General features: G+C 39.1%; 1 protein-coding gene across 1 annotated transcript; it reads left to right on the forward strand.

The window, feature by feature from the left end:
• Positions 1–2,550: 2,550 nt before the first annotated feature.
• Positions 2,551–15,821, forward strand: CHRNB4 (cholinergic receptor nicotinic beta 4 subunit; the record flags this gene model as incomplete). The annotated part of the gene is made up of 6 exons (XM_082321648.1): positions 2,551–2,605; positions 7,257–7,402; positions 9,226–9,270; positions 9,397–9,506; positions 12,623–13,595; positions 15,681–15,821. 6 exons carry the CDS (start codon positions 2,551–2,553, stop codon positions 15,819–15,821), a joined length of 1,470 nt encoding a protein of 489 aa, XP_082177774.1.
• Positions 15,822–17,465: the final 1,644 nt, after the last annotated feature.

Here is a 17,465-nt window from a genome sequence, read left to right on the forward strand (position 1 = left end):
CAGCTCCTTGAGAGCAATTCCCCATATATTATGAAAGACAAGATTGCCCAGCAGGCTCACTGAAACCATTCCCCTTCCTCTCAATTTCCCCACTATTCTGAGGTAAGAATTCCAAGTCCCATTTAGAATCACAGAATGGTTTGGGTTGGAAGGGACCTTTAAATGTCATCTAGTCCAATTCCCCTGCAATAGCCAGGGACACCTTCAACTAGATCAGGTTGCTCAGAGCCCTGTCCAACCTGACTTTGAATGTTTCCATGGATGAGGCACCTACCACCTCTCTGGGCAACCTGTGCCAGTGTTTCACCGCCCTCATCATAAAAAATTTCCTCCTTATGTCTAGTCTGAATTTACCCTTTTTTAGTTTAAAACTATTATCCCTTGTCCTATCACTTATAGGCCCTATTAAAAAGTCTGTTCCCGTCTTTCTTATAAGCCCCTTTTAAGTACAGAAAAGCCACACAGGTCTCCATGGAGCCTTCTCTTCTCCAGGCTAAACACCACCAATTTAAATCAATTCTAGCTAACAGATAGCGCATAAAAGGGAAGAGGAAGTGATGAAAGCACAAAAAAAGACTTAAAATAACAGGCAGGAGCTAGCACAGGGGATCTCTGATACCAGGCTGGACCTAATCATTAAGATAAGCAACAAAACCAGCACATTTATGTTGGTATGGCTAACAATAAGGCAACAGTGTGCTGTAAAAATTTTTGAGTATACAGAAATAATCAACCATCAATTCCTATACAGTCCACAGAACTTTTTGTCACCTGAAATGTTTGCATAGCATTAAGATGCAATAAATCCACCTCTAAACAAAGTGATCACATGTATATATATGAAAGTTTAGTAGTTATAAGAGATCAAAGTTTTCTCTTTTTTAAAGTTAAAAACACTATAAACCCCAAGAGATTATAACTGAGGATGTTATATTAAAGGTATATTAAAGGAAATTGTTTGAGATTGCAGGTGAAGAAATGTGAGAACATACAAGCCATCATTCTCATGGTAGAAGGCTGTGAGCTCTTTAAAGAACTACTGGGAATCCTCAGTGAAGGATATGGTACAGTTGACATACCTTGAGTTTTCAGAATAAGGGAAGGCAACAACACAAGCCACTTCATCAAAGCTGATAGCTTGTTTTATCCAAGTAGAAGTCTACGCAGTGAGTGCTTTTCCATTTGCCTCACTGAATGAATCCTCCTACCCTAAAGAAATGAGCCAAAAATAATAAAGAGATTGTTTAGAGGAGTTACATACGTTGTAGATAGTACAATTACCAAAAATTTTAGTAGTCTCTTTACGTATTGGGCTACCTCTGATGGCAGCTCCTTTAAAGACAATGAAGTTATAGCATACTGGCCTATGTAGTGAAAAAAAGAAGGTGACTAAAACGTTTAGGGAGAAAGCAATGAGTTGTTCCAACACTACACTGATAGCTTGCCTAAAATCAGCAGCAGGTGACCTTCTCCAAATAACCCCAGTCAGGTAATAACTGTGCTAGAGGCAGAAGTCTGGTATGTTATGCTGGTAAATCAGGAATGTCTCCATCCCAGCCAACGGTGTTAGACTGTTGGGAGATGAGACAAGTGCGGAACTACATCCTGTGGCCAGCTGAAGCAGAGAGGAACCTCAATATGAAGATAAAACAGTATTTAGAAGATTAGCACCATTTTTTCTCTCCAGGGACTTCAGCCTGTCCTACAGTGCTTGCAAAGGGCATGTAAGATCTTCTTTCCCCTTCCTTCTACACAAATCTTCCCATGGCAAGTCCCAAAATACATGATACTCTATACTCTGCTGAGCCCTTCTGCTGTAAAAGATGACTTCCATAGAATTTCTCTAATGCTCCTCTGGAGTGTCTTTATAGCTGCTGCTATTTTTCAACAGGCTGCTTTAGCTTTCTTTTAAAAATCCTATCAAATGGTAATGACACCAAATTCTCTGTTCCTCTCCTACTGCTCCCAAAAAGCCTTTTCGAGTTCTAGTTTAGAGAGATCACATGTGGGCCTTGGAATGGAAAAGGGTTGGCAGTAGGCAATCAACTTTTTCTCTTGACATAGAGAATCACCCTCTGCGAGGGCTATAACTTATTGACATGTCTTTCACTAACAGGTCTTATGGCACAGAGTTAGATCCAGCCCTTCCCACACAGCCATTCCCACCCATTGCACTTATTAACCAGAAAGCCTTCTAAATGTTATCTAGTAGCAAGAATTAAGCAGTTGTGTTTTGCAGATGATATTCCTTAGCTTGCTCTTTCATTTCCTCTCATTCAACATTATCACATTATGTTCCCTCTTCTTATGTGCTTTTCCTCTTCAGAAAGCTCTTTAAACAGCTGCAAAGGGGGAGGGACCATTATGCTCACGAAACTCCACTTTGCAGCATGCTTCTGCCAGGTCCTACTGTCTGTCTGTTTCCAGGCATTTAATACCTCCAAGATTCAGGTTTGCTTTTACATCTCTTCCTTGTGCATCCCTGACAACAGAGCCTATTGCCAGCTGTCTTAACTGAAGAACAGTAATCCACCTCTTCTTGTTATTGCCATGAGGAATACGTACACCCTTTTTCTCTTTGTAGTGGGCTCCTTTTATTTTAACGGTAAGTGATCTTTTCTTTCAGATACAGTTTGCAGAACAGCGACAGCTTTTGGGGCTAGGAGGTAGGACTGTGATATAAGCTCTCAGACAATTTGTAACTATCACCTCAATAGGTTGCAGACTTTAAGAGGATGCATGAAATTGATTATTTTAGTGTTGTTTCTGGCTCATTCGGTATCAGCAAATCCACTACGATGGATATGGACAGACAGTAAGTTGGACATAAAATGACAGAACAGTAGGAGATGACAATGATAATCACTAAATAATATCCCTTTAGATGCTCCCAGGATCATGTCTGATGGGAAAAGCAGGTATTGCGCGGAGAGTGAAAAAATAAAAAATGGACCATGACATGAACCATAAATAAGACAGATTTCATCCCTCTACAATTATTGGCTCAAGTTCATATATTTTGCAAAGTTCATACTTCCTAATTGTTTGATTAATATGTAAATGGTTTAAATTAAGTTGAAATATGTAAATATATGCTAAAAAAAAGCAAATATACATTAAGAACATTTTCTTCAGTCCACCAGGATTTCTTGCACATGTTTTAGCCAACACGCACAGCCCGACAGCAGCATGAAATAGTGCATTTACCGTGGGAGCTTCTTCACACGGAGAGACTCCACTGAAGTGTTCAGAGTGAAACTGGCTGAAATTGAACTGAGACAAAAATCACATCTTTCCCATAATTACCTATTCATCCCACAGTTGTTTTGTTTCTTCAGTCACTGAAAGGCAACTTCAGAAAACATCTGCTTTGTAACAAGTGAAGAGTGAGGGCCTACTTTAGATTCTTAGATTGCACACTTTTAAACCCATTAGTATTTCCTTTTTGTTTGCATTAATTGCAGTGTAGATATTAAAACAGTCTTTAAAATACAGTAAATTCACCACTATTTCCATTGGAACAATACGCATTCCAAATTAGCATGCGTTGTTATATAAATCTTTTTACCCAAGAGTACGCTGAGAAGTAACAATAACACGAAGTAATTTCAAAGATAATGAGATTGTCTTATTGCTGCTTCTTGCTTGCTCTTTACTAATTATAGATGAGAATTTGGTATATATATTATCCACATGAGTTATTTGTGAGAGAGGAAAGAACAAAAATGACAACATATGCTACAATATATATTATTTCTAAACAAATGCTATTTCAACATTTATTAAAATAACTGAAGTCAGGGAAAGGGAGGAAACATGCCTTATGTTAAATTTTGCAATTTAGACAGTGATAATAGTGCACTTGCCTGTATTTGTCAACATTGCTCCTTATTCTGTTCTGTGGAAATCACTCCAACATATTTGTCATTACACTGAAAATAAACAACGTAACACAGGATGACTAGTTACTTCATTCTATATATTTAAATTAGACTATGTAAAAGGGAAAGTTTGCACAGGGGAGTGAATGAAGCCCGTGGTTTTGTTTCTTCTGCTGTGAAACTGGAAGCATCCTGATGCGATTTTTTTTTAATGGTCATACTCCTGCAGAGAAAACAAACTTACTGCAGAATGTGTACTGCAAGTTATGTGGCAATTTGCTCTTCTTGTCATGGAGCAGATGTGTAGCATGTTCAGTGAAGCTAAAACAATTTCCATAGCTCAGGATCCACCCCAATGCGTTTTCTCTATTACAGCTTTCAGTACACAAAAATACTCCACCCCCGAATTAGGACTGCTTCATCATTCTTGTTAAAATCATTTGTCTAAAAGTGTCAGTCTACCCTCTGCAACATTTCTGGTGGTTACTGCTATTTGGAAAAAAACAATTTGCGAGGGAAACAGTGCACTTCCATTTCTTCCAACTCTGAGAGGAAAAAGAGGAGTTTCAAATACATGGCTACTGACATAATGAAAAGCACATAAAGATGAACTTGAATGCCTGGTAATTTTGTTCTCATTAGGTGCCATCTGGTTAATATGTAGATTGGTAATGGAAAATAGATTATAAAAATTATACAAGAATCACTCTTTTTCACTAGTTATTTACAGAGATTGGATTTAGCAACCTTTAAGGCAGTGCACTGCTGACATCTAGTGGTATTTGATACAGGCATCTTAGTGAGATGAGAGTAGCCCCTTCGATCTTTATTTCTGATGATTAAGTTATTTAAAGGTTGGGATGGGATGGCAATTTTATAAAGAATTATTCATTACAGAACCCCTTCCCTAATAACAGATAATAATTTCTTAAAGGGATTCATTATTTAACAAACCCTTTTTTATAATTAAGTCGTGGCCTGCCATTCATCTGCATAAAGTTTATTGACAGAGTCAGTACTTTGAAATCTGATCTGTTCTCATCAGACATGCAGACCTCACAGTACGTTTTGATTTGCAGACCAGACGACTATGATTGCTAAAACCAGGTTTCAGAGAATAGGATTATTACAAATTCAGCATTAGCTTTCTGCAAATATTCTGCAGTTCCTACTTCTTACTCGCTGTTTAGCAAGTACTGCATATGCTAGAATATTTACAGAAAAAGACGGCAACACAGTGAAAAGATATGTAACAATTCAAGCAAGAATTCACTGTCTTTGCTAGCAGCATTCAGTGACCACTGTACGAAAAACAAAATGACAATTTATTTATATTTGAATTATAGCCATCTGTTTACCTCACTTACATATGCAACAGTGGAAACGTTTGTTAAAAAAAAAAAAAAAAAAAACAGACACAACAACACAATAAAATAACCAAGATTCTCTCTTTAGCTACCACAAGGCTTCTCACCTATCCTTATAAACACAGAAGAATTCATTACTAGAGTGCAGCCCCATTTTCTTCATAGTATAAAATTTAGCTCTATCTTGATTGCAATACACAAGAAAAAACAGAATCTGGATCTTAGTGAGGATCAGCATAGCTCTAGACTGATAAGCCTTTGATTAGGCAGGCTTACATTGAGAATAAATGTAATATTAAAATATCACATGGTACTAGGGCTTTAATGACATGCGGGGAGGTACAAAGCAAGTGTGACGCAAAAAACAAACCGACCTGACAAACACAGATGTATTCACCCAAATTAGTTTTCCCACGTGGCTTGGGAAGTATTTGAGAAGCCTATTCTGAAGAACAACGTTATGGTTAAGTATATGTGACAAAATTTGTTCTACCAATGCCATAGCATACGCTGGTCTTAAAAGAATTAAAACAAGCCTGGTGTTTATCTCAACCTTTCCCCAGAGCTTGAGCAAAAGCTGTTCTTAGATGTGAAAAATCTGTTTGACGATGTTTCCTTTTATGTCTCTCCACTTTCTTACTGGATCAGAAACAAGAAGTTCTTATAGTATTTTTTTAATCTCAGTGGAATTCAGAAGTACCAAGTTTCAAGACAGACTTGTTCCCCCTAGCAACTTACAGCCCAGTTCACATGGAAACTCGGCACCTTCTAGAAATGCACACAAACTTTGGCTGCTTATGTGATCCTGGCCTTTTGATGTCTGCCTTTCTCTGGATCTCACGGATATGCTACAACACAAAAAAACTGAACAAATTAATTAATGTACCACAAATTTAAAGTACTTGCATGGCCGGTGGTTTTTACTGTGTGGAACTGTTCTGGGGAATAATGAAGCAAGTGTGCTGTAGGGACACTATCCTCATTTCTGCAATATCTAGGGGTGATTTGGGTGCCCTTTCCTATGGAAGATTTGTTCTATCAGATTATAATCTATTTTCATTAACACCTGTGTCCATCACTGTCAGCTGTATAACACAACACAGAATTACTCGACATACAGCAGAATCTCTCTGAGTCAATTCTGTTGGCAGGATGGCACCAGGACATTAGTCATCAGTATTATTATGTAGCCAATAGCAGATTGAAAAGTCCACTAGAATGGCTTTAAAAAGCACATGCAAGAACATGGGAACGGATCCAGTTACCTCTGGGGTTGTGCCATAAGCTGTTGTGCTCCATGGAGAATGTTCAGGCTTCTTTGATAGTATCCTGCAGATACTATATTTCACAGTCACTGAACTCCAGCTTTGGCCATCTAAGATTTACAGTATTTGTGCTAGTCCATAAATCAGGTTTCATTTCCACATAAAATAAGGCTTACATACTGCCTCAGGTTTTCAAATAAAACCGTTTTGAAACAGAAGCATCACTAGCTACCAAAGAACTCCCAATCATTAAAAAACCCTTATGACTCCTGCAGCTCATCCCCTGGTTTTCCCTACACAGATGAGAGTCTTCCAATCTGTGCGTATGCCTGCAACTCTCTCTCCTACGACACTAAAGAGAGAAGTCACAGCCAGACTCCCTGCGTTTGGATTGTTGAAACATTCTTCTTCTGTTATTAAGAGGGTGGCTTGCTCCCAGTTTCTATTTCTGAATGTACTCCCAAAAGTATCTATCAATTTGAGTGTCACATTTTACTGTGAAAAAAACCCAAAGAGTTCTGATTTATCTGCTTTGGTCTATGCTCTGTGACAGACAGTCAACTTCAGCAGAACAGATATTGGTGCAAGCACCAGATACTTCTGTTCACACAGGCCTACAGTCTTTAGAAAAATCAAAAGCCCTCATTATTTCATGAAGACAATCTGATGCACAGAAATTCTGTGATCCCTACATCATGTCACTTGGTCTCCCTTCTATAATCCTGTTATGTGATGTTTTACAGGAAGCATCGCAGCAGATGCTGAAGAAAAGCTAATGAACCACCTACTGAGTCCCGACAGGTACAATAAGTTAATTCGACCAGCTGTCAACTCATCCCAGTTGGTATCTATAGAACTGCAGGTTTCCCTGGCACAGCTCATCAGCGTGGTAAGTTCAAATTAGGTTATGCCTTTTCATTCATTACTATCTGCACAGCACTCTAAGAAGAAGTCCTATTGGTATTACTACGTCTCTGTTATTTTCTAGTTTACATGACAACGCTTAGTAGGCAGGGCCCATACATGTGATTTACTGGTTTTATACTTCAGAATGCAGCTGCAACAGGGAGATCAGTCTATGCCTAAGCAATAAAGGACAGCAGCCAGATCTTCATTCAATAAAATTCCATTGATCAAAAAATCAAAATCATTCCACTGATTTCAGTACAGCTCCAGTAAGTTATACCAGGTCAGGATCTACCCTGGACTGTGTACACAATGCTAAACCATCTTCTGCTGCCTGCATCAAAGAAATGTGGCTGAATGGCCTGAAAACAAGCTACGAAGCCAGCTCAAAATCTCATGGCATATCAGGCATATCAGCAAAGAATAGTCAAATGTTGTAAAGAAAAAGACATGTTAGCTCCGGATGGAATAGCTTAACATGGTTAAAACAATCCTCATGTAAGCAACTCCTCATATTCAATAAAAATTACTTCAATGGGTCTGAAAGACATTTTCACTCACAAGGTTAGTGTGTGTTTAACAGTTCTTCCAAGGTACAAATACACACCTCAATGCCAAGAGAGGTTTAGTGTTGACTGCAGTGGGAACAAGATCCAGCACATAAGTGGGAATAATTTCCTGAATCAGAGCTTTCAACTCTGCTGCTCTCTCCCTGGATGAAAAAGAGGATACAGATGACTGCTTCCCTGCCAGAATTTGTGTATGGGCCAGTGACTGGACGGCTGCAAACTTTAAGAGACTTATATAGTTTATATTCTGAAATTCAAAAGGAAAAGAGAGAGACACTGATGGAACATAAGGGAAATTGTACAAACAGATGAGCTTTCATACACATGTGCAGGCTGATTTATACAGGATATACTGTCATGTATACCAGATCACTCTGGGACAAGTGCTCCCTCTCTCCTGTAGAATTCCACCTGGACAGAGACATGCGTTCTCACGCAGTGCACTGCCATCGCTAGCACAGTGTCCTCCCAGACTGCAAATTCTGGGCATAAAAACCAAGGTATCTTGCCCCCACAGGCCCCAGCGATCAACAAGCTAAACAGAATAGATGAATGGACAAGCATCAAGAATGGCACAGCTCAGTCCCCAGCCCTCTATATCCTCACTCTTCCAGCAGAAAGCAAAATTGGGCATCTTATAGGCTCTGACAATCTAACAAGCATCTTCAGTATTGGAGAATTAACTTGTTTTCCTGCAAAAATACTCCTGACTCTTTGACCTCGTACCTTGTCCCTTCAGTAGAGTCCCAGCCACACAGATCTGCTGCAGACAGATTTCTCTTCTGGACTGCTCCAGAGAGACAGCAGTTCCACGAAGCAGAGACTGCCAGCTGAGAGCTTATATGGCAAACCTTACATAAACCTCACACAAGTTAATCTAGGCCTTCCTGGTGGTCAAATGTGCCTTCTGTTTCAAATCAAATCCACAGGGCACGGGGCGGGGGGAAACCAGCTCAGCAGGGTGGTGGTAATTGTTCCCAAATAGCCACACTCACTTCAGTCACAACTGTCCTTGTTAAAAGCCACTTGGAGTTCTATACTTGTGGGGTTACTATTTATTTGTGTGTGCACAAGACTGGCCATCTTACCAGCAGAGAAGTGCCTGTCTTGAAATACACTAGATGAAATCATACTGCGCAGTTGGAAATATCCTCGAAAGCCCACTGAATAAATCTTATTACTGCAATAAAGTGAACCATTTTAGAGGACAGCTTTTCCTCTCTCTTTTTCCCTGCAGAATGAACGGGAGCAGATCATGACTACAAACGTCTGGTTGAACCAGGTAACGTAAGCCACAGAGGCATGCTCTTGCAAACCCCAAATGTGACTGCTTTCGCCCCATTACAGTGATTGTTTTGTTTGTGCTGGTCTGGATACTCCCATCACTACTGTACAATTCTTCTCTTAGGAGTGGATTGATTATCGTTTGGCTTGGAAGCCCTCTGACTACGAAGGAATAAATAAGCTGAGAATACCTGCAAAACACATCTGGTTGCCAGACATTGTGCTTTACAATAAGTAAGTAAAACTTCTGTAGTTTATGCAGACAGTGAACAAAATTTTAACTATGTATCAAGAAACAAGCATCAGAACCAATGAAGTAGGTCAGACAAAATTCTAAAACTGAATTTTGTAACTTTTAGCCAGTATCAAGTGTATCTGACTGGGGTATGGCCTCAAAGATAATTTTAGTAAAATCAGGGCTCTGGTTAAAGAAATTCTGGCAGACCTGGAGCATATCTGCAGCGTGAGCTGTTACAACACCAGAGGATCCGTGACAAGGCTCACAACCGAGACACAGATCTGTATCAAACTAGACTATATGGAAAGCATGAATTTTAAGTAGAAGTGCAGCCGTACACTGGTCATGTTTGCAAGAAGACAAGACATCTGGAATTCTATCGGACATCTCAGGTTCTGAGCCACATTTTTGTCTCCTACTTCTTCTCCCCCCACCCCTTCCACCACAGACTCCAGGACATAAATCTGTTACAAAGTTCACAAGTACCAGAACTCCATGAGTTAATATTCATTTACAAAAACAAATTCTGTTCTATTTTCATAAAGCATTAAAAAAATCAATTATAAGAATAAATAATAAATAATAAATAATAAATAATAAATAATAAATAATAAATAATAAATAATAAATAATAAATCTGTCAACATTTGGCCCTGTTGCTTTACAGTACTGAGAAAAATAAAAGCTTGGCGCTAGACCATACTTCAGTTCTTTCAAACAAAGAGCTAACTGCCAGTTTTGTTTTGTTGGGGTTTTTTTTGTTTTTAAGTCTCTAGCAAAGCCTTGAAGTAGATGATATCAAGTCTTCGGGGAAAAAAAAAAAATCAAAACTTATAATATCCTTTCATAATACTTTGAAAACCAATGAATTCATGAACATATAACAGTTTATGAACATATACAGATGGGAAACCTAGGAAGTTTATATATAACTAAGTTAAGTCCCTGGAATCCTACTACTGGAAATCAGATTTGAGAAAGACTAAAAGCTATTGTATTAATCACAAAATAATTCAGCCCGTGGATTAGGATGTACTCTGCCTGGTCAAATCTTGTTCTGGTAAAATGTGCCCCCGCCCTCTGCTTCTTTCTTCCTTATTCCCCAAACGATACCATTTAATGGATTGTAAGAATGGAAAGAAACAGTTTTACAAGGCTTCTTAAATGTACAGGAACAAGCTTTTAGCCTCACCATATTGGAGTCTTACATTAGTACAAAGCTTCAAATTAAAATTTTAGATAAAGGACAAGCCCCTGTAAATTTCTGCTGTTGAAGCAGTGTTCATAGGCATCAGCCAGTTCAAGAAGGTGCTAAGGAAAACACAAAGAGCATCCCCATGCCCCACAGCTCTGTCCCTATGTAGGCTGTGCACAGGACCGCAGAGGGCACTGAGACAGCACCAGCAGCCCAGCCTCTGTCCCACCGCTGAGCCAGGGGCAGCCAGCAGAAGAACCTACATAGTCTCAGCCCAGGAGTCTACCCAGTACATTGTACAGTATAATGGTAAATCTAACTCAGGGAGATACAGGCGTGAGAAATAAGATACAATTTCTTTACTAATAGGAATTTTATTGGCAATGAACTAATGGGCCTTGTATGCTGTAGCCACTCGCTTCTGCATCTGCTTGTTTTGCTGCCTACATGAATTAGCTTCCAGGGTCTCAGCTCAGTGGCAAGCACCAGGCTTTGCAACACCAGGCCCTTCCAGAGCCAAATGTAACTGATCTGGACAACAGCTACACGTGTGCCAAGCCTTGGATACTTGTAGCACTTCTCTGCTTAGGAAAAGAATCAACCTTAGCACTGAAGTACCTCTATTTTCCATGATGTCTTGTCAACAAGCAAGTGATTCATTAGACTTTTTGTTAACTTTTAAGGGGCACATTTCCACTGAAATAGAAGGGTGCTACTTAACTATAGTCAGTTGAACTTTATTCATTTACACTTGCAGTGAGTTTGGTCTTATATTTTTGCAGGTAACATACTGTCTTTAGGTTACGTGCATTTCTTTACATGGATATTTGTTTATCAAAAGGAAGGCATGTGGGATGTATCTAGTCCAGACTCTTCTCTGCAGTCACAGTTTTTAATAAAAGCAATTGATTGACATAGGAACAAACCTTTGAGTTTCCTCATCTCTCAAGAAAGACAGTCACTAATAGTTGTTCCTTCCTACTGTTACATTTTCCTTGGTAGCCCGGTTGGCTGAGTTTGAAAGGTATTGCATAGCACACTTGAGAAGATGCAGTGAATACACTCAGAAACACTAAATTTCAATAATATTTACCAGCAATTGACCACTTCACAGTTCTACCTCAGGATACTTCCTAGGTTGAACAGCCCTAAGTTGTTTGCCCAGAAACATTGGACAGGAGTAGATACTGACTACTGACTGATACTGATCTTCTCCCTGAATTAAAGGGCCCATCAAAACATACAAGACTCTCCCAGTGGAAGCTCGGCAGTTGGAGGAGATACAAAGCCAAGATTATTTGTGGGCCTTAAGAACACTATGGCTTGTCTGCCCTGGTTTTGTAATAAGTAAACATTAACCGGAGTGACACAATAAATTATAAACCATATAATTACATTTCTTCTGCCTACAATCTCCCTGCATTTCTAACTAACACTGCTCATCCTTATTTCCTCACCCAAGTCATTTAGGAGTGCTGCTGCGTGCTCTTAGCAATGGCTGTGTTCCAGATCAAAAAGTTACCTCCATTTTCATGCTGGATGATCTTGTTTTTACTCAGCCTTCGGAGATGTAGTAAGCCTTAATTACTTTAACAAACATTTACAAAATACTTTGAGTTCTTTGGATGAAATAGAGATGCATATTTATTATTTAATAATGATTGTATAAAATAATTTTTGTAAGTATTGGACCAAATATCAATTCTCTGACTGGAAGAAATGCGTACATTAATCTCCCTATCAAGTTATAGCTCCCTACAACATAGATTTAAAAATCAAAATATTACTAAACTTTGATGCTAGAAACAACTGAGGCCCACAAGACCAAGAATGTCAGAGTGCTTCTGTTTCGAGCTATGTTTTTCCTCTTAATGTTTTATTATCTTCTCTCCTTTTTCTTTCCTCTTGTTTCATTAGTGCGGATGGCACATATGAAGTTTCACTATACACAAATGCAATTGTAAAGAATAATGGAAGCATTTGCTGGTTGCCACCAGCCATTTACAAGAGTGCCTGCAAGATTGAAGTTAAGCATTTCCCATTTGATCAACAAAACTGCACATTAAAGTTCAGGTCTTGGACATACGATCATACAGAAATTGATATGGTGCTTAAAACTTCCATGGCAAGCATGGACGACTTTACGCCAAGTGGAGAGTGGGACATCGTAGCCCTCCCAGGAAGAAGGACTGTAAATCCTTTGGACCCCAGTTATGTCGATGTGACATATGACTTCATTATTAAAAGGAAACCTCTCTTTTATACCATCAATCTTATAATTCCCTGTGTGCTAATTACGTCCTTAGCCATCCTGGTGTTCTACTTGCCTTCAGACTGCGGTGAAAAAATGACCTTATGCATATCCGTGTTGCTTGCCTTGACTGTGTTCTTGCTGCTGATCTCCAAAATTGTCCCTCCAACATCTCTAGATGTTCCACTGATTGGGAAGTATCTCATGTTTACAATGGTACTAGTGACCTTCTCCATAGTGACCAGTGTCTGTGTACTCAATGTCCACCATAGATCTCCAAGTACTCACACTATGCCCCCTTGGGTAAAGCTGGTTTTCCTTGAAAGACTCCCAGCCTATCTGTTCATGAAGCGTCCAGAACATAATTCTCCACGGCAAAAGCTGTGCAACTGCAAAAAGACAAAAGCAGAAAATCCTTGTATGGACCCAGCTGACTTCTACAAGAACTCTACCTATTTTTTGAATACAGCCTCTGCCAAAAAATATGATATGAAAATCACTGAGACTCTTGACAATGTCAGCAGCCATCGAGATTTTAGGTTAAGAACAGGCATGAAATTTTCTCCTGAAGTCCAAGAAGCAATTGATGGAGTCAGTTTTATAGCAGAGCACATGAAAAGCGATGACAACGACCAGAGTGTAAGTAAAAATGAGAAATCATCCCGGTCTTTCCAAACTTCATCTCCTGCCCTCCTCTGTAACACACTGTTCTTCAGAAAGCATATTTGAACTCCCTAGCTATTCTAAAGTTTTTAGAGAGATTCTAGCTATAGCTTATAAGAGGAAATAATTTTTGCCATTTAAAGAACTTAATGAACAGCAATTTGGTAAACGCCGATACTCTCCTGGAAAGTAACATGGCTATTTCTACAAAGAGAGAATGCTGATTGCCCAGTAAGTCATGATACACCCTTGAAAAAGCTGCGTTGTCACATTCAAGTAGTGTTTGGCAGGTGAAAAAAATAATATTCTGTTCCAGGTCAGAAAAAGAGTATTTTTCCCCATTGTATTCAATAAGACTATGACTTAACCCATGGCCAGGCCATGTTAACCAGAAACAACCTACCTGCAGCTCAAGCATTTATTTACCTAACTGGGCATAGAAGGAAGATTTAGTAAAATTGGTAAAATGCTTTTGCAAACACCCACTCCAGGATAAGATATCTGTCCATATATGGCAAACACGAGGGGTAGGATCAAAATCCTAATGCCAGCAGAGCTGACACTTCTTTCATTTGAGTTAAATCAGACTCGTTTTTGGCTATTAGAAGTACTTTATCCAGGATGCGTTTAAGCAGTGCTGCTGCTGCCCTATTCACTTGCCCTACTTATGTGCTACTAGCTAGCACACTAAAGCTGATATAAATACACTGTGAATAATGCTTGGAAAAACTCAGATGGTTCAGAGTTTTGTTTAGACACGCACCCATAGTTAGGAAAAATCATCCTCATGCCTACCAGCGTCCTCTCTCTCACCCAGATCCCAGTCAGACTCTAGGTTCTCTATTCCTGTTGTGCTCTCCCTCCCTCAGCCAAGCAAATTAAATAAAGTCTGGTTCCTGATCTTGCATAAGTCCCTTGAGGAGCATGCTGCTGAGTATTTCATGTTTTCCATTAGCTGAAATTACTGTCAATATAAATAAAGAATATCAGCTATTAACATTAGACATGAGCTTGTAAACATTGAAACTGACTGAACAGAAGCAGACTTCATAGAGCAGAAAAGAAGTTTTCTAGTGGCTCAGAAATTCTTGCAAGAATGTGTTGCATACTAAAGGATCTACAAAGCCTCCACTTGATATTAAGAACATTTTTCGAGGGTATTTTATACAATAAAAATTAATTGAATACTTTTCACACAAGGTCCTCTGATATTACATATCACTTTTATACATTTATAATTTTAATCTCTGCTTTCTTCCTTCATTATCACAGTCTGATAACAACTGTTCATGTACATTTACTATAGTCTGATTTCAGAAGCACACAATTCCCATTAGCAGCAGTGGAAATTAAAAGTGTGCACTGAAGGAAAAATATGTAATGTTCTAATAGAAGACATGAGATAATTGACAAGGACGGTAAAGTCATTGAGGTGAGGATGTCCCATGTGTAACTAGAATCAATGAGAGAGGAAAAAGTAATCATTCCTGAGATGTAAATGAAGATTGATATATTTCCCTTTCACAATAATAGCCTGATAGTCACTTCAGTTTGAGAACAGAATCTAAGGCCATGACTTTCACAGACAACATATGCAAGGCAAAAGGGGATTTTAATAAAAGCAACAGTGTTAATATGCATTAAAACCCTTGATTAAGATGACTGCTGATAAGAAAAGAACTCTGAAGCTAACCTTGTTTAACAGCAGTAAACACCATCTATTTTTGTCCACTGAGATTAATAGCATCTGCAAACTAAAATTAAAAAAAAAAATTCCTTAACTGGATTATACTGTGGGTCCTTCCGGACTGGCTTCCACCAAGCAGCCACGCTCAGTACCTGATGCATACAAGACAGCTAAGAAATATTTACAGTATTTTTCTCCACTGCCTAGAATGGTTGTAGAAGAAAAATCCCTTCCTAAGCCTAAAGTCAGTTTATTCTCTGAACCTTGAGATTTGTTTCCTTTTATTTTTTGTAAACAAAACCTCAGCATTAGCAAGAGGAAGAGCAAAAGAATATGACAAATTGCTAATATCTTTAATTGGCTTTTTCTTCTAGGTCATTGAAGATTGGAAGTATGTTGCCATGGTAGTGGACAGACTGTTTCTCTGGATATTCGTCCTTGTTTGTGTCCTGGGGACTGTTGGATTATTTCTGCAGCCACTTTTTCAAAACCACACTGCTGCCATGAACCCTTAGTTGTCATTTAAAATTGTCAATATTTACATAGATGTTGGGTCTCATTCTGCTCTCAGTTCCTCTCTGTTAAATCCACAGAGATGCCAACTGAGTTGCTCTTACATCAGATTTAGAGTACGGGAATGGAATGTAGAACTTGACTTGTTGTGATAGGGAAAAAACCCCAAACAAACAGAAAACTATTATTTTTTCCAATGAGTTCAGTACTTCTGATGATATCTGCGTCCTTTTTTCAATTATTTGAACTCTGAACATTACAGAGAAAGGAGTTTACTGTACAATATGCCATCCTGGCTCACAAGGATTATTATTTAAAAAGTATTTTACATACATTACCTCAGGAAGGACATTTTTTTTCCTTAGAATACTGCAATTTCCCTATTACAAAGAAGGTATTGCTATGACATTTATTTCTTTCAAATGCATCAAAACTATTTGTGTCTGATTTATAAAGAACTTTACAGGTGGAATCACTGTTTAGCTATTTGAGTATGATATTTAAAACTGAACTGAGAAAGAGAGACATACTTCTGAGGTAACCACTAATAGGATTCTTACCTTGCCACCTCTGATAGCTGATTGATCAACAGAGGCCAAATTAATACAAGATAAACAAACATTTATATACTCTGTTCAATGATGAAATATAAATAAAATGTAAAATTTTCCTTTATATAGATTCAGTCCTGAAATGTTCCTTCAACTTTAACAGCTCATGTAACTGGGATTCGTATACACTTTCATGAATCTAAGGGTAAGAGCACCTAGAGAAGACAACTGTGAAAGGCAGCTAGAATGAGGAGAAGATACCTGAGAACAAACAGACCTGCATGTTCTGCTGCAGAGGTTTTAATGTGGATTTAAGTATAATCCTCAACAAATTAGCTAGGAAAGCACATAATGCATGTACGGTCTCTGGCAAAGGACAGATCAAGGCCCTAGACTCCCGTCATAGGACAATCCCATCACACTTTGTTCCAGGTAGCTCGTAACCTGCAAAAAGAGAAGAGGGCTCCTGCCATTTTTCAAGCTAAACCAATCTCAGCTTTTCCTTGGGGTGTTGTCAGAACACATAACAATTTTACCACCATTGGTAGATACAACTAATGACTGGTGACCAAACTTAAAACCCACTGCTACTTGTGAAGGGGGTTTGAGGCTTACCTGTCCCAGGGGAGGATTAGCTGACACCTAAACCTGTGTTCTTCAACAAGCCACAGATGAAGACAGCTCCGGCTCTATTTTCCCTCATCAAAACTGAGCTACATCTCTACCAAGATCACCATTCCCAGGCAGCTACAGATAACTACATACATTTAGAGATGCCAAAACTGCTAGACCAACTCCTTTCCAACTGTTCAGAGCAGCTCTGGGACTTTTGCTGATTCCTGTGTTCACTCCCTCCCTGCCCATGCACTGAACTCCCCAGCACTGCTGCCACACACAGCCCCCACCCCACACACCCACCCCCCGAGCACCAGAAGGGCTCTCCCCGGGCCTGAGCACTGCAGCATGGCCTGGTGCGAGGCAGCCTAGGAAAGATACAATGAAAAAGTATCAGAAGTGGGGTGGGTGAGGCTGTGTGAGCAGCAGCAGCACCTTCCTTAGGTGGTATGCTAGAAGAAGGAATGGTTGTAACACTGA

This window comes from Platalea leucorodia, assembly GCF_965183815.1.
Source record: "Platalea leucorodia genome assembly, chromosome: 9".
Classification (NCBI taxonomy): Eukaryota; Metazoa; Chordata; class Aves; order Pelecaniformes; family Threskiornithidae; genus Platalea; species Platalea leucorodia.